The sequence below is a fragment of the Bacillus rossius genome, chromosome 3, assembly GCF_032445375.1.
Source record: "Bacillus rossius redtenbacheri isolate Brsri chromosome 3, Brsri_v3, whole genome shotgun sequence".
Lineage (NCBI taxonomy): Eukaryota > Metazoa > Arthropoda > Insecta > Phasmatodea > Bacillidae > Bacillus > Bacillus rossius.
Window position 1 is genome coordinate 72,439,557 of NC_086332.1, and position 18,659 is coordinate 72,458,215.

Below are 18,659 nucleotides of genomic sequence, written 5' to 3' on the forward strand. Positions count from 1 at the left end.
AGTGAGAGCCTAATGCATCGTGTTCAAAACTATAAGTATTACGGCGCACAGATTGTCATGAAGGCCACCTTTACATAGGTCGCACTTTAATTGTAAGCAAGTCAACTGTGCGCACAATCATATGAAAAAAGGACTCTATCAAACGTTTATATAAGTCTGATGCTGTTGGTTGTATTAGCAGGAACATATTACTTGACATTATAAACCGGAACAGAAATGAACAGATGATTCACATGGAAAAGGTTGTTGAATGGTGCAATGAAAAAAAAATCATGGGTCTCACAGCACTGGTGTGAACCAAGCAATGACAAGCGAACAAGAACTTAAATTTTTGTAAAATTAAAATGTAAATATCCAGACAGTAATATCGGTTTCACAGCAAGTGAAGGATGGTTTAGAAAGTCTGTGGAAAGGTACGCTATGTTGAAGGTCACGCCCCAGCAGGCAATCCAATCAGCCGACTGACGATAAGTACATAGCCACTTATCTCCCATTACACGTGTCATATTTGTCATACAAAGAATTTGATGGTAGGTTTATAAACATAAATGTTTGACATATTTATTATCCAGTGTTATTCAACACATTTATATTAATATGTAAAGAATATTTCCCTACACATTTTGGAACACATTAAGTAAATTAGGCTTGTTAATTTTTGGAGACGGATGCTTCTGAATACGCGATACTGAATAACACAAACCTTTTTAGGAATGCATTATCGAGCTAAGAGAGGGATTGGTGTAGATAAAATATAAAAATATCTTGAGATCAATATAGGTATTTTTAGGCAATTGTACCAAAAGTCATGTAAAGTAAAAAGGAGTGGGATGTTGCATACTATTAGAGGCCCTTAAAAATCTGGAGAAATTTTGCTTCACCAACAGACATAATTTCAAAAACTCCTGAAAGGCATCTTTGCAAAAGCCTTTTAACGTATCTTTTATGTATAAAATCTGAAATTTGTTCACCCTTTTTAAAAATAATTTCACACCCTTAAATTTTTAGTTTCTAACTATATTCTAAATCTAATTTTTAAGTAATACTACATTTAAACTAAAATCAGTGGGATTTTAATTAGGAGGAAAAAAATTTAATATCTTTACAGAAACTACCTTGACCAGTGATATAAATTTACCCTATACTTATTTTGCTCTGGATATCATCTTCAGATATAATTTCAAACAAATTCATAATGTAGTTTAAAAAATTCTTCTCATTTAAACTGTAGATTTATTCTTAAAAGTCCATAAAAGTATACATACTATATACATTGTATGGAGATGGCATATACACACCCACACCAGTACTAGAGCTGACAACCTGCTTTCCCCTCACATACAGAAACATTTGATCCTAACTGATCCTCATTTACCTTATTTGTAAAAGAAAAGCTCTCTTATCATTTTTTTCCTTTTTTTTACAATTCTCATAAAGCTTTTTCCTTCTTTTTTAAAATTTTTATAACCTTTTCCTTATTGGGTTTAGTCATTTAGTATGATAATATTCATTTCAATAATGCCTGCATCTATACAACTTTTATCCGTAAAATCAATTTACAAATCATATAAACATAATCCTCTTACAGAAAAAAAAATTACTGTCTCCATTTCTTCTCATTAAAAAATGTGAGATAATGATTACTGCCACACCAGGGATTCTGATTATTACCCCTTTTGGTCACTTTCATTCTTAGGGTCGTGGGTTCAAGTACCACTTTGACAATGTTGGTTTTATAACTTGGCTGAAAGAAAAAAAAATTATTTTATTAACACCAAATTAAAAATGAAATAATTCCTAGTCACAAGCGGGATACACTCAGTTTGTGCAACATGCAAATACTGCACGGAGATGTGTAATGGAACGCAACCACCCACCTCCTTCTTCTCGCCGTAGCGATACGCCACCCCGGGCTGGGCCTCGTGAAAGGGCGCGACCCTCAGCCAGATGCTCTTCACGGCGCCCGCCTCGTCCATGAGTGCCCTGAACTCCTCGCTGGGGTAGTTGGCGGCCATGTCCTCAAACTGCTTCAGGTACACGGCCTTGACATACCACGCGTCGTGCCGGCCGTCCTTCCTGATCTTGCCCAGCGTCTCGTGGATGGGCTTCTTCACGAAGAACAGGTGGTGCTTGATCACCTCCTTGGGGATGTACTTTTTGTAGTTGCTCTCCACCGCCTGTCGGTCCAGCCCCTTCTCCAGCATCACGCGGTACATGTCCGCCACCCCGAGCCCCACCAGCTCCGACTTGTAGCGCTCGTAGCTGATGTCCGGGATCTTGTTGTTCACCAGGTCGCTCCGAACCTGGCACACACCGTCCAAGTTGGCAACATTAACATATTGCGGCCTGTACATCTTTTGCCCCTTCTAAACCTGGAGGCTGCCCCACGTGTCTGGAGGAGATTCTCCACTGCTTGCAGCACCCAAGACAGACGGAACAAATACCTTTCTCTTCACAGAGGCAGTTAACACAACCACCAGCCCTGCTAAGAAGGGCTAAGTCAAGCAACCTATGCCTGAACTGAAAAAGGTTTGTAAAGTTATGTAGGTACTGACTTGATGTAAGTTTTTGGACATACGCCATTGCTAAGAACTTTTTCTGTTGAAGAGAAACTAAAAAAATAAAAAAATAAAAATAAATAAAAATTCCCCAAAAAAGACAAAAAAAAAACACAAAATTAAGCAAAAAATTGCTGTTGTCAACAAGGATATAAACACCACAAAATATTCCGTAACAGGAATATGGTCAACAAACAAAGAAAAACAAAGAAAAATGTACTAAGAGAACGGAAAAAAAAAAACACAAATGATGACGACACAGAAATATTCAACCCAAAAAAATTCAGCACAACGGTTGAAACGAAACAAAAACACGACAAAACGAAAAGACCAAACAAATACAATAGTTTTCCATTTTGCTTAATTTTGTGTTTTTTTTGTCTTTTTTGGGGAATTTTTATTTTTTTATTTATTTTTTTATTTTTTATTTTTTCTTCAACAGAAAAAGTTCTTAGCAATGGCGTATGTCCAAAAACTTACATCAAGTCATGCACTCCCATTGCACAAATCTTTCAAAGATAACATATGTAGGTACTGTTATTGTATTAAATCCAGCCAGATGGTGGTTGGTTCATTGCATTGCAGACGGCAGCACAGGGTACACAGAGCTTGGTTCTATTTACATAAATAAATTTCATAGGTTTCTTATGCACTTGGTGAAGGTACACAAAAAAAAGGTGCTTGGTTCCATTGGTATAAAAGCCGTCCCCATATCCCTAAACTAACTACAGAGTCAAAGGCCAGGGGGAACAGTGGTAAAATGTTGGAATTCACTTTTGATTGTTTAAGTTCAAAACCCCAGTGTATCCATTCCAATTAATATTTTCCACCCCTTTCCATAATCACTCCTAGGAAATGCTGAGATGGTACTTTACAATGGGCTACAAACATTTCCTTCCTCAACTTTCCTGACATAACTCCTGTTTCCAATGACTTCTTCCATGAGTTGTAAAACCAAAGCCTGTCTACTTTACACCAACTACTACTAGAAAAAAAAGTGTTTTGAATTACTTATGTGTGCTATACTTCATAATCCTCTTATGATGAGTCACAGAGCTTTCATTCAGGTTTACTTCGCTTGCACAATCATAACTTGAGACAATGTGAAGTGTTACTCAGTTTGATTAACCTGACAGGGTTTTTGCTTCAATATTCATTATGTACCTGATTAAGCAAGCCACAAAGAGACACTTCCAACCTTAAAACTCATACGGGGGCTTCACGTGATAAAGTTTATAATTGTTGCAAGTTTATCAAGTGGTTTGTAATCCTTCAAGACAAAAACTTATAACCCAATTATGAGACAAAATGTGTACAATCAACTCTTGGGGGATTTTTTTTATAATTTTGCTAAGATTTTGATTTTGAGCTGTTTATCCAAATGTTTGGCAAGACAGGACATAAATAATAACATCTTTCTAAACTCTTATAGCTTATTAACAACCATACAACATTTATATACCATGTAACAGCGGGAAGAAAATAACTGAACATTTTGTGCATGCCACTGCAAATGATGTAATAATCAGAAGCATCCGCAGGAGGGGATGTAGGGGAAATATCCCTTCCACCTTTAAAATTCTAAAAAAAAAAATCTATCATTCCCACTAACAAAAGGAAAGCATTTGAAAGCAAACAACAGGAATGGTGGTTCTAACAGCCCCCCCCCCCCCCTTTTCACCACCACAAAATGCAATTCTACGTACTCTCCTGATAATCCATGAAAATTTACATCAATGAATGCGTTGCCAGTCACGAAATGTACCTAATACAGAAGGTGTACTGCAACTTGTGAGCTAATACTTGTAAACTCCAAGATGCTAGGCACAAAATCCTGTTTTTTATTTATTTAATTAATAGCTGCAATTGGGTACAAAGTGCCCGGTGGCAAACATTCTCCCTACTTCCCCCTCACTCTCCTTCTGAACTGGTCCACACTCCCAGCCGCCACACACTCCTCCTCCAGCCTATTCCATTCCCCTACTGTCCTCACGACCATCGCATTTTTTCCCCTTTCTGTTCTTCTCCTCTCTTTGAAAACCTTCCTAGTATTTTCCTTCCTCCTTCTAGGCATTCCCATTTTGACTTTGCCCCCCAGCTCTCCCCATCCTCCCACTCCACTCAGCACCTGGTACATCTTGACCAATCTCTCCTTCTGTCTTCTATCCTTTAAGCTCTCCCATCTCATTCCTATCATCATCTCTGTGGTACTGCACTCCCCCTTCCCTTCTCTGTCCGTTCTCCTCCACTTGCCCTTCACCCATCTAGCTGCTCTCCTCTGCACCCCCTCCAGCTTCCTCTCAAGAACTGCCGTGTATGGGTCCCACACTGCTGCGGCATACTCCAGTATGGGGCGGACCATAGTTTTATAGGCCTTGTCACGTATGCTGCTGCTTCCCCCCCTGAGCACTCGTCCCAGCATGCCCAGGGCCTGTCTGCTCTTCTTCACTACCTTGTCTACATGCTCCCCCCACCCCAGGTTACCCTGCAGCACCACCCCTAGATATTTATAGCTGTCGGCCTCACTTATCACGTCTCCCCTCCAGCGATATTCCCTCCTGACAATCTTCCTCTTCCTGGTAAACCTGACCACTTTCGTCTTTCCCACATTTATTTTCATACCATTATTTTCCACCCATTCTTTCAGCCTTTCCAGATCCTCCTGTAACCCATTTCTCTCCGCATCCATGTAAACCACGCAGTCGTCTGCAAAAAGCCTAATATGCCCTTGTATCTTCTCTCCTATATCATTCATCATTATGGTAAAGAGAAGTGGGCCAAGCACACTGCCCTGCGGCACCCCTGATGTAACCCTTCCTTCCTCCGATACCTCCTCCTCCACACGTACCCTCTGTGTCCGGTTGCTTATGAAGTCACCAATCCAACCCACCACCCTCCTGTCACTTATAGCTCCCTCCACTTTTTTCATCATTTTTTCGTGAGGAACTTTATCGAATGCTTTTTCAAAATCGATGAAGCAGGCATCAATCTGTAGACCATTATCTACCACCTCCACCAGCTCCTCCAACAGTCCAGCCAGCTGAGTCTCACACGAATATCCCCTTCGAAATCCATGCTGTCTCCTGTCAATCCACTTTCTACCATCCAGCTCCCCTACCACATGCCTGTGCACTAACCTTTCCATCACCTTGCCCACCGCCGACGTGATACTAACAGGTCTATAGCTGGCTGGGTCCTCTTTGCTACCCCCCTTCTTGTATATCGGTACCACCACCGCCTCCTTCCATTCTTGCGGCAAATTGCTCTCCTGCATCGATCTACTGAATAGCAGCTCCAGGTACTTCACCATGGCTTGCCCCCCCAGCTTTATCATCCCATTCCCTATGCCATCCTTACCTATGGCTTTCCTGCTGTCTAACCTTTTCACTACTTTCTCAATTTCTTCCTTCCTGATCTCAAGCCGTTTCTCGTGTCGCCCTGTACTATGCTCAGCATGTTTCCTTTCCCACTGTTTTCCCTTCTCGAACACTGACATGTACTGCATGGCCAACAAGTTTGCCTTTTCCTTGGATCCCGCTGCAATTTCACCTTCCTGATTCCTCAAAATTGGTACCCCTGTCCCTGTGCCCTTCGTGCTTCTAACAAACCCGTATAGCTTTTGCCAGTTGCCTTTTGTCCCCTGTACCATCAGGTCCCCGAGATAGGCCTCCTTCCCCTTCTTTATCTCTCTATTCAGTAGCTTTCCTATTTCTTTCAGCTCCTCTGTTACAGTCTTCTTTCCTTCCTTTTTCCCCAGCGCATATAACAGTCTACCCTTCCTCTTGAGTTTCCAAATTTCCCTTCCATAATAAGGTGGGTCCCCTCCCCCATTAATCTTCTTTTTAGGTACGTATTGCTCTTGAGCATCTCCCACCACCTTTTTGAAATCCTTCCACAGTTCCTGCACATCGATGCCTATGCTCCATTGGTCGAATCTCTCTTCCAGAAACTCCTCCACCCTTGTCTGTACTGCCCTCCCATACAACCATATTTGCCTGCTGCTGCCTTTCATGACCTTCTTGTCCAGGCAAATCTCCACAATGGGAATATTGTGATCGCTTATCCCATCCACCACTTTAGAGTGAGTGGCTAGCTCCTCGGGTCTTACCAGCACTACATCCAATATTGAACCGCCAGCTCCCCCACCCATCCTAGTTTCCTCTACCACCACCTGTTGTAACCCCATGTTCACCAGTTTAGTTGCCCTCCGTTGTCCCAGTGGCCCCACCAGTTCCTTACCACACTGCCATTTGACCCCTGGAAGGTTGAGGTCACCTGCTACAACTACCATGCTGTCCTCCTTCAGCATATCAAGCCTTTCGAGTACCGCCTCCACCTCTGTACCCCCATCACCCGGCGGCCTGTACACCGCAAACAGCTGCATTTTCCTCTTCTTCCCTGAGATCTCCAAGTGAAGTATTTCTTCCTTTTCTCCCATCCACTTTACTTCTGCATCTAACTCCCCCCGAACAAGAACCATTATCCCACCCCCTCTCCTGTTTCTATCCCTTCTGAAAACTATGTAACTCCCTCTCCTTATTTCGTTGTCTGCAACATCCTCATCCAGCCATGTCTCTACTGCCACCACTATATCTGGCCCATAGAGCTCAACCACTGTCCAGAACTTGTCCACTTTGTTTAAGATACTCCTGCAGTTAACAACCATTATATTTACTCTCTCCCTTTTTTTCCTACCCTCTTCTCCTGTTTCTATATGCACCCTCCCCTCCCCATCCTGCTTTTGTCTTTCCCTCCCTCTCTCCATTCCTTCTTGATTATTTCCCCTGCCTCCCCCCTCCCCCCCCCCACCTTTCTCACTTCATTCCTTCCTACTAGCTGCACCCTACCTTTGACCTCCCCCCTACCCCCGTTTCCCTGCCCCATGTTACCCGCTCTTAAACCGTCTATCATCACCTGCGTCAGGATTCCCACGCCTTCCCTATTCAGATGGATTTGATCCCTTGCCATGTGTCTCATCTGAAGTCGACTCCTTGCGCTGATGTAGTTTGCTCCCCACTCCTGACACTGCTTCAGCATGATGGCTTCCACAGCCCTGAGCTTGTGGATAGGCACACCCCTCCTAGGCAGCACTCCACTCACCAGGATGTCTCCCCTCACTTTCCTTTTTAACTCACAAAGCATTCCCTTCATGTCCTCCTCAAACTTTCCTGGTCCTCCCCCTCTAACAAGGTCGTTTGTGCCCACATGCACAATCACCTTCCTTATTCCGTCAAGCTGGCTAGCCTTAACTCTATCTCTTACATCCTCCAACCTCTCACCACTCCTCCCTGCCTTATACGCCCCCGGTATGTTTACATATCTGAGCATCGAATCCCCGAATAATGCCACCTTTACGCTTCCGATTCCCCTACCTTCCATAGTCCCCTCATTCCCATCCCCTTTATTTGACTTATCTTCCTTTAGCCTGCCTGTGTCCTCTCTGGCTACCTCAGCCCATGATTTCTCTTCTCCCTTTTTGGTTCTGTCATTCTTGCATTTCGTCCCCTCCATTTTGCTTACCCAGTCATCCCTACCTTCCCCCTCGATTGTATCGTTCCACTTTTGTATCTGACCCTCTAGCGCTACCTTTTGCTTCCGCAAGTTGCTGACCTCTTCCTCCAGATCCCTAACCTTCCCGTTTTGCTTGCGTAGTCTGTCAATTTCTTTTCTCCCCTCCTCCAGTTCCCCCCTTAACATCCACACTTCCTTCCTCAATTCAGCCTCCTTACTCCTAGTTTGCCCCAATGCCGTCCTTTTTTCACCTCTTGCATTTACCTCCAGTCCCTACCCCTCCTGCACCCTGTCTGCTTTCCCTGCTTCATGCTTCTCTCCTGTTCTTGCCCTTAACACTTCCTGCTGGAGGTCACCCATGTTCCCCTCCAGAGTTTTCACCTTATGTCTTAGTTTAACCACTTCCTCCTCCATTCTCTCCTCCCAGTTTTGCCTCCCCGCCCTTATGGTGTCCACTTCCCTTTTGGTACCTTTTATTAGCCCTTCCAGGTTTTTCTCTCTCCCAACTAGTTCCCTCTCTACGTCTCCCTTCCAGGTACTCCACTCCTGCCGTGTTCCCTTTCCTCCCTCCACTATAGTTCCAATTATTAGCTCCTTTATCCATTCCTGTATACCCTCCCAGTTGTCTCTCATCACTCCTCCTACACTCACTACCTCCTTCCCCTGTATGGTTACCTCCTCTCCTTCAAGCATGTCATTCGTTCCCTTTATATTTTCTTCCTCCTTTCCCCCTAGTGAACCTCTGTCTGTCCCCTTCACCAATTCAAAATCCTTGCCAGGACAATGTTTTTGTCCTTCAATTAGCCCCTCCTCATAATTTCCCCTACACAGTTCACATTCCCACTCCTTGTCTTTGAGACTTTCTAAGCCCACTGTGATCCCTCCACATTCTACATGGTACCACTCGTCACATCGATCACACTGAACACCATTCTCCTTCCTTCTCCACGCTTTCCCACACCCCCTACATTTCACTTTACCTCCCATCCCTAACCTAATTGCCACGTGTTTGCCACCGACCTTCGCCCTTTTAACTCCGCCTAATGTGCACTCCCGTCGCGTATTTTATATATACACAGTAACTCCCTAGTTCCTAGTATGATTTAAAACATATTTCGCTATAAACCACTGTATATTTATTAAGCCCTTCACTAAATTACACCACAACCGGATTTCACATATACCACATCTGCCATCAACAAAATTTTGAATATTTTATTTATTTATTCTTGAAAATGACTTTTTAGCACTACTCAAATTTCTTGAAGAACCCAAAAAACTGCATTATTAATGCCTGCTGGATTCTAAATAATTTGACTGTGGGGAGAGCTATGAATCAAAGGAAATTTTTTTTGGAGGGGGGGGGGGGGGGGGGGGGCGTTGTGAACCAATGAAAAGGAGAAAATATTATTGCAAAAATTCATAAACTTGGTATTAGAAATTAATAACAGTGATTTAAATAATTTGCCATAAATATTTAATTATTACTCATTTTAATTTCATCAAACTGCACAGATTTCCACAATACCGAGTCTGCTATTGGCGAGTTCTTTGATTTTGTCACAGAATGCAAGGACAGATCAGAGGATGTTGTTGGTATTTTTCTTGATCTGTCCAAAGCTTTCGACACAGTAGATTATAAATTACTTATTGATAAATTATATAATTTGGGAATTAGAGGTGTAGTCAATAAATTGTTGAAGTCTTATCTCACAAACAGAATGCAGATACTTCAAGTTACTAGAGTCAATAGTAACAATATATATGAGTCTTATAATTCCCTACCTAAATTTATGAATGTAGGAGTTCCTCAAGGTAGCGTTTTAGGGCCACTTCTTTTTCTGGTCTATGTAAATGATCTAAATTATCATTTTACCGATATTCCTATAATTTCTTTTGCAGATGATACTAATGTACTGGTTAAAGCCAATCCAGCTTCTAAACTTGATGCTCTGGTTATGAGAACACTACATACATTAAACTCTTGGTTTACAAATAATAAACTGCTACTGAATTATGGTAAAACAAATTTTATTTTTTTTTCCTCTAAATTAAAATCAAATAAACCAAATACTCTGTTAAAAAATACTAACTTAAATTTTGTGGCACATTCACGATTCCTTGGACTTGAGATTGATGAATTTTTATCATGGGACAAACATACGTTTGGTTGGCTAAATATGTACTAAATTAAACAGTATGTGTTACTTATATGTTTAAAGTACTTTCTAATATAACTACCAAACAATGCCTATAGTCTGCCTACTTTGGCTATGTTTATTCTTTAATCAGCTATGGAATTATGTATTGGGGGAGTAATAGACATAATCTACAATCAGTTTTTATTATACAAAAAAAATTAATCAGAATTATAGGTACTCCACATGAAACGTTTGGACAGTTGTGATATTTATAAATCCTTAGGTCTTCTTACTGTGCCCTGTATTTATATTTACAAAGTATTATTGTTTATTTATAAAAACAAATTAATTTATATAAAAAATACTAATATTCATGAGCATTTCACGCGAATTAATGCAGATTTTCATCTGCAAAGGGTTCATAAGAAAAAAACTTTACAGTCAGTTAGAAATGTTGGTATTAGATTATTTAATAAATTACCATCAGCTCTAAAAAATATGGAGCAATATAATTTAGGTATTTAAAAAGGAATTATTTCTTTATTTATCACATAAGGCTTTTTATAATATAGATGATTATGAACAGGAGGTAGCTTTGTAACATTTTTTTTGTGAGTTTTATATATTATGATTATGATGCACTGTACTATGTGATAAAGGTTAGATTGTGTTCTAATGTTGATAATTTTGTTTACTGTCATTATGTATTACTTTTCTTTTATATATAATATTATCTAAATAGGTGCTTATTCATGGAAGTGCAGCTGTTATATTATATTATATTATTTTAATTTTGTAATGCTTTTAATACTGTTCTTGTACCTGTTTATGTGTTCGTATTTATGTTTATTTGTATTTTTTTTTGACATATTCTATACCATTATGTATGGTCTATGGAATGCAATAAAAAAATCAAATCAAATCAAATCAAAATCCTTTACTTTAAGGAAGTTTCCATAATCCAGCGAGAAGGAAAAAAATCTATCCATAAAACATAAATATTTTAATAGGGACTTTATTGTATTTAAAATGTGACTAAGCTAACCTAACCAAACCTGCCATTTTCAGTAAAGTGTTAAAATAATTGTGGAGTATCACACAATGGTAATACTGAAAGAGAGCCTCTTTTCGTTATAAAAAATAAATAATAATAATAAACATGGTATTTTTATTTGGAGTAGCTGCTCTACTGAAAAAATTTAAATACAAATCTGAGAATGGTCTACTTGAGTTCCTCTCATTAACTGATGTGATGATTCTGTGAAACGGCACTGCAATATTTGAAGTAGTTTATCAGAGTATTTATCATTGTAACAGTTTTTTAAGTTTGATTAGCCAAATTTAAAATATCAATCTGTCATTTTGTAACAACTAACTTAGTATTAAAAAACACAATTTTTTAGAATTTTTAATATTCTTAATGCAGGTACCTAACCTAACCCAACAGACCATTCTCAACTAATAACAGTATTTGTAATACATAACTTTAACTTAACTACTCATTAAAATGATAAACTTCTTGAAGTAACACAACATTCTCTTACAGAATGACTGAAAAACATGTCACAAAATAAAAAGTAAACATATTCAGGATATTTTTTCTTTTTTACTTTTCAGAACAGAGGCTCTCCAGAATTACCAAGAGAAAAGTGCATACATCTACCTATAGCATTTCATCTCTTGTTTCTTATTATTTTTTAATAACTCGTCATGTTTTCACTGTTACACTATTTATCAGCAAGAGCACATTTTTTATCCTGAAATTCAAGTGCAACTGGCAAAACTGATAGAATTAATGAGTTTAAAGTCTATTTGGCATCATAGTCATTAGAGATGATGAGGTGGTGAATTGAGGAAGGAACAATGATGGATAAATAGAAGGGAAACAAAATTTGAACTTAAAAGTTCCACTTGCAATTGGACTTCCACCCGGTGTCAAGAACTCTTACTTCTTACTTCATTCTCCCCCTCTCTCGAACATTCTCCTTAGGTCCTTGTATCTCTCACTTCCAATATTTCTCCCTCATACCGATTCCATTCCTTCCCTGTCCTCACCAGGAATGAGTGACTCCCTCTTAACCTTCACTTCCACTCCCTCCAGAGCTTCCACTTGTAATCGTTAATTCCTCTGTAACCACCTCTGAGCACCCTCACTGCTTTCCCCATCCTCGCTCTCCTTTATCATCTTGGACCAGCTTACCAAATTGTTTACCTTCCTCCACCCCAACTTTCTAATCATCTTACCCTCTTGCCCTTCCCTTCTCCAGGGCCAACCAGAGGAAGGGGCAAAGGTGTGGGGGCAAAATTCCCGGTATCCGGGGACTTGGGGAGGTCCTAGTTAAGTTTCAAGATTTTTATGAACTGTAAGTCATTTGATAAAATAATTAATCGAAAATCCAACAAGTTTAAATATGCAGATCAAGTTTACATTTATGGCCAAGGTAACATTAAGTGTTTAAAGTATATTTTTTAATTGTGGGGTTTGAGAAGTTGTACATTAGGTAAAGGGCAGGGGGTATGATGAAATTATATGCATACAGGCCTTCAGTTTATCTTAACGACCCTCATTCTCCTCCACATACCCATGACCCAGCTCGCTGCTCTGCATTGCAAACTAAGAGTACTTCGCGAAAACCCACGGCATCGTCCACCACGTTCCCCACTCGCAAAGAAAAAATACGAACCTGGTGGAAGTAGTAGTCGTAGGCCTTGATGTCAGTCCTCTTGAGTGTCTCCGAGTCGGGCACCTTGAAACGCAGCCGGAACTCGTACTCGCTGTCCGGACGCGCCTCCGAGAGCCTGCTGCCGGGACTGAACCACACGTTCTTGCCACCGCGCAGCCGCAGGGAGAAGAGGTGTCTGGCCCGGGGGCCGATCCCCAGTTCCTTCGCAAGCTTCACGCATACTTCCTCCGCGGTCGTCAAGCTCGTCAGCGGGATCTTGAGGAAATCTTCAATCACGTACGCGTACACGCGCGCGTACTTCACCACTGCCTCCATTGCCGCAGGTCACATGTTACCTAGGTTCGGGAATAAATCTGACTGTGGATTTTTGTACAACTGACATAAAATTGTTAACTACGCCATAACAGCCACGACTACCTACGCTTGCACTTGACGGTCATCATTTGTTTACAATCTTCAGAAGTCAATACAAACAGTAACACCAACAACAACAAGAACAACAATCGTGAATCAACTTAAAATCTAATCTACTGAAAGTTGGTACAACAGAATGCCAAACATTATCTGAGTAGAGGGCGCTTAACAGCTGCATTCTAAACTTTTAACTAATAAATCAATCAAGCAAACAAATTTGTAAAATGTTTAAAATAACTGTCGGGCAAATGTTGATTCATTTTGAGGCTATATTATTAAATTGTTAAGACATTGTCGCACTATCAAATTTCCTTCCAACACATTCCTATAAAGTTGGACACATAGGGTTATAAAACATAGATAATATCACTATCGCATCCATATATTATTTGACAGGGTGGATGACTTTTAATTACATTAAATTTATATATATAAACTGGTTCGTAGCTTTATACCTCACTTAAATTTTCATCACAAACTGTATTTCGCACCAGAGTTAAGATATATTACATGATGCATTATAGACTTCGATAGCCTACAACTCACGTAATTTCGGTTCCCTACCACATTCGTGCAACTGCGGATTTCTCTCAAAAATTGAAATCAAAAAAAATCTAAGGGTTAGGTTAGGTTAGGTCAGTCACAACATGCTTGAACTTCTGATTTAGCGGCTCAAGTGGCGTTAACACCAAAACACAAAACTTCGGAAATCTTCGGAAATTCTTGCAGGGAACCGAAACTACGTGAGTTGTAGGCTTCCCTTATAGACTTCCATTACCATCAAATAAAGTGGATGGATTAATGTTGTACAGTTTCCTGTATAATGTAGAAACATGGTGGACATCCCTGTTGGCATCGTTTTTAGATATTGTTACTCAGAGCCATCTCACTTTCTTAGTAAGAGCTGACGCCGTACCGACCATGGCCTTTAAGCCCGTGTTCCGCACCGCCAGTACCGGATCCCGTTTTTGGAGCGCACCCCTAGCCCAGTGGGAATGAGTCAAGCGAACGCCCCGGGCGTGACTTCAATCAACTGAATTAAACATCAGGACACGAAAATCCGGGGGCTCGACTACGGAAAACAATTCCCAAACGAGGCATTAAGGCAAAATTAATTAATCACAAGCAGTGAGAAAGTGCGTCGTAGAGACTCCGTGCGGAACAGAAAGCAAACCTCGTTACTAGCCACAGTGGCTACTGGCCTTGATTAATTGGCATGTGATAGTAGTTCAGCCAAACTAAGGGAATTCAAACCCAAGCAGTGCACATTGAGACAATTTATAGTAAAAAATACAGTCGCCAACTTGGTGCCACTTTTAAAATTATTAAAACATTAAAAATAACTGTTAAGCATTAGGCAACTATTTACCAGGTGCAAAGTTTTAATCAAGCACCTGGAACATGTTTTTTACTCATAGTATAACAAATTAGGCTATTATAAGTTTTTGGCGCCGACTCACAAAGGTGAAAGTTTCCTCCCTTGCGAAGCGGCCATCTTTCGGCAGTCTCCAATCACTCCGCGCTGGGAACAGACATTTGTCCGTGGGCAGCATTCAAGTTAGTTTCACTGATTATTTTTTTTCTGCACTTTACCTTCATAACTAAATCCTTTTATTAATTCACCGCTGCCCACGTCGACTCGGCGCATATTTTGCGGAACCGGGCCTATCCCGACTGTCTTCATTGTGATACCGCGCTGCATATCGGATCACGAAACTTACGTTACTGGCCGACTCCAGTGAGAGCATTTTATTTAAGGACGCCGTGCATATGCCTGCCGGCTGCACTATCACATAAGTGTTACTCCGAACTTAGGAGCCCGCTCATCGAGCCCCCCCTGCACCCGTTAACTTTCGGCACTGGCAGTCTCCAGCGAGCATTGACCCACGTCCCGCGAGACTGCCGCGGTAATCATTTCAGTGTCGCGTAGTGTTGTGTTTTTTTTGTTTTTTTTTTATCGTTTTGTAAGTGTAAGTGTGTAACCGCTAGACATTGACAAGTGTTGGTGCGAGTGTTTGTAGCGGGACTGAACCACGGAGCGAACATGTAGACAGTACGGTGTACCCAAGCGACCCCCGGCGAAGCTCTTAAATTAAACATAATTCTCACCAAATTGTGTTACAATAATTTCCATAGTCTTCTCTCCTCCACACGGCCGAGCGGCCTTCACAGCCAAGGGAAAAACATTCAGGTTAGATTTCAAGCCGTGTACCTGGTGGGGCACGCGGGGGCAGAGTACCCACGACCCGACATCAACGGCCTAGCAGCCCACTAGCCTAGCGCCCCTCCGGACAACAACAGCATCGCGATGCCTGTAGCGTCTGTCAGGTACCTCCCGGGCCTTTCACAGAGGTCGGGTGATGGCAGAGCATCCTCTCACAGTAATGTGAGTCGTGGACCATTCCGACTATGTGGCTTATCAATGTATGTCACCCATACTGGAGAACAATGCTATGCAACTTTGCCTGAACCCTCTTTGATCCACATGTTGTAGTCCCGTGGGTATTCCCTTAGCTAGACTAGACACACTGTGGACATTTGCTGGTACAGGATAAAGGTTGGGGTTAAAAAGTGTTCATATACCAGGTTGTAGTCACGTCTGGTTTTAATGCAGTGCTCACATTTACTTACAAGTACAACTACACAATACTTCACACTTTCCTCGGTAAAATCGTAGTTTGTATATTTACGATGGCACTTTCTCATGGTCTGAAATGTGTTGGCTGGCATACATATGTGCTGCTCTCATGTGATACTGCCTTCTCGCATACCTGAAGAAACAAAGTGGTTAATTAATGAAGAGGGAGGGGGTTAAGCGAGATCCACACAGAGCCCCAAATATAATGAAAGGCTAAAGGTTTAAGAAGAATTTGGATGACTTTGGATTTTAATATTTTTTAAAGTAAGCGATTGTTGGGGAAGACCGCGAGACACAGTGTCTGCCATCCATGGGAAGAGAAGTGGTGTCAACAATAACATTTATTTAAACATGAGACACTGCCAGTCAGTTTCTGGATGACTGTAAAATAATATTTTGACGTCGTCCGACCAAAGGCCACCCTAAAGCCCGACCTGCAACCGCCAGTATCCGACCCCGCTAACGGAACGCACCCCTAACCATGGCCCACCCGAGTCAGGCGAGCACCGGAACAGAAGGTAGAATTAAAGACCATGCCCGAATGAACCAGCCACCGCGATCCCTGTGTATTATAAATTAAACATAATGTAATGGCAACATCACTTTTAATTAAAAACCCTGTGCAAGGTAAGTGCGACGTAGGAGTGCCCGGGCCACTCACGTGTGAATTTTTATTATGTTGAAGCTAGGTGGAAGTGGGACCGAAGTAACTTCAACTAGTTAAATAGGAACCAATGGTGTACCATTCCAGTATGATACAACAGCAGTTGTGAAAATGTTGTTATATTAGAAAATAAATGAAAGTAGGAAAAAATATATTTTATTCATTAAACAAAAATGATAATATATTAAGGTACAAATAGATATAACAAATGTGCAGGCCACACCCATTAATCGTTATAGTTTTTACAAACATGAGTATAAAACAGATGCTTGAAAAGAAAGCATCATGAACAGTTTGCGCAATGAAAATGCGCCTGACGTAACACGTATATAAGTACTGCGCATAAGGAAAGTTCTCTTAATTAATGTACATTTAAAAGACCTTAGCAGGCAGACAAAAGTCATATAAAAGTCTCACGCTATCAAACGTTATCAAACAATTAAGTATAAATATTAAGGCTTTAAATTATGCATTAAGTTTACTTGCAACATAAGCTTTCATGGCAAATTTAAATGGGAATCGCGAACCCCAGCTAAAAGACATTAAAACAAAAAATATTACGACAGGGAGGAAGCCCAATGCGCAAAACAAATAATCAATCAAACACTCATGTAAATTAAGGTCGGTGATAAATGGAACATCCAACAAAATTAGGTACAAGACCCATCTAGACCACTCAATCAAGAGCAGAAGGCTCGTAAGAAAGAAGTTAAACTTGAGCAAACAGACCATTAATGCACGCGGAAATTACAAGGCAGAGATCCATAGTGGATTTAAAGCGAAGCTTCTAACATAACTAATCAACCATGAGCATAAGTAGCGCGGCCTCCTCCCAGCGGACTGCCTACGAGCGAGAGTGACTGAAGACAGTGCCGGCCTAAGCAAACTCGCGGCCTTATATACAGGCGAACTGTCTTTCGAGAACAATAGAGAAAAGCGGCGGAGGGGAAGGTTCGAGAAACGAGGAGAAGGGAAGACGGGAAACCTCGGGAAAGGAGGGGAAGTGCGGAGGGGAAGGCTGGGGCAAGGTGGAGAGGGGTAAAGGATGGAGGGGAAGGGAGCGCTCTGCTAGCCCGGGAGGCGGCAACTGCTGCCACCCCCCCCCCTTAAGTGGCCCTACCCTGAGAGCATAATATCACGAAGTCGAAGAACAATGCGAAGCCACGCAAGCTGCAAAAACATGGATGCTGGAACGCCAGCATGAAGAAATCTTTAGCGGCTCGCAGCTCGAGCCGAAACGTTGACGAGTCCAGAAGCGGGGCAGAAGACGCCATCAGTGTCGCTTGGTGCAGGGAATCCGCGAGTCTCAACCACCCAGGCCTAGGTGGGACTCCAGCGGAACCCGCCGTAGACCGAAGTGCCGAGGCAGGCAATCCAGAGCGGCAATCATCGTAGATGAGGGATCACCTCTGATGGGCTCTGGAGCATCCGAGCGCTCACAGGAGCGCGAAGGCGTTCAAACTGGAGACTGCCGGCGCTCAACAGGGAACCTCAACAGGGGGCCTGCATCCGGGCGCCGCGAAGGAGCCATGCCATCAGGCAAGAAGTCGAAGCGAAGATTGCTCTCAGGGGGACACGTCCCGGCGGGGGGAGGCGAAGATGACGACGACGCCCCGAAAAGACGTCTCTCCTCGAGGCGAAGAAGCAGGCTGGTGAAGATCGTAGAGATGCGGGGCCAGCAGAGCGAGGGCAGGGGAGAAGAGGATGGCGCGCCAAACTAAAAAGGAGAGAAAAAAAAAAGGAGAGAAAAAAAAAGGAGAGCCACAACAGCAAACACAACAAACAAACAACACTGAAACTTAATAATAAAACAGTTATCTAAACGCAAGCTTAATAAACACTCTCAAGTAATAATAGCAAAATACTTTAACTCACAAAGGCCTTGACTTGACTCACATGAGCCTTCTTAAACTTATGTTTAAACTTACATGACTTAAGTAACAAGGTATTAGCGGCCAAAATCCTATGCACACTATAAGGTCCTTCATAGGGAGGCAAAAGTTTCACATTTAATTTACTGGCCAAAGAAGGGAGGGTGAAGCTGCGACA

The 18,659-nt window shown here is 41.7% G+C and overlaps 1 protein-coding gene across 2 annotated transcripts in view; it reads right to left on the reverse strand.

Moving 5' to 3' along the window:
- LOC134530888 (tyrosine-protein kinase hopscotch) overlaps positions 1-13,677 on the reverse strand; it is a 121,389-nt gene extending 107,712 nt beyond the window's left edge. The window contains exons 1-3 of one of the 2 annotated variants that reach the window (XM_063366167.1): positions 13,316-13,677; positions 12,895-13,229; positions 1,878-2,303 (exon numbers count right to left, since the gene is read on the reverse strand). In XM_063366167.1, the coding sequence (XP_063222237.1) occupies positions 1,878-2,303; positions 12,895-13,209 (741 nt within the window). In that variant the 5' untranslated portion in view covers positions 13,210-13,229; positions 13,316-13,677. Of the gene's footprint in view, positions 1-1,877; positions 2,304-12,894 lie in introns of both variants that reach the window. The other variant, XM_063366165.1, reaches the window with a different exon arrangement.
- Between the last annotated feature and the right edge of the window lie 4,982 nt (positions 13,678-18,659).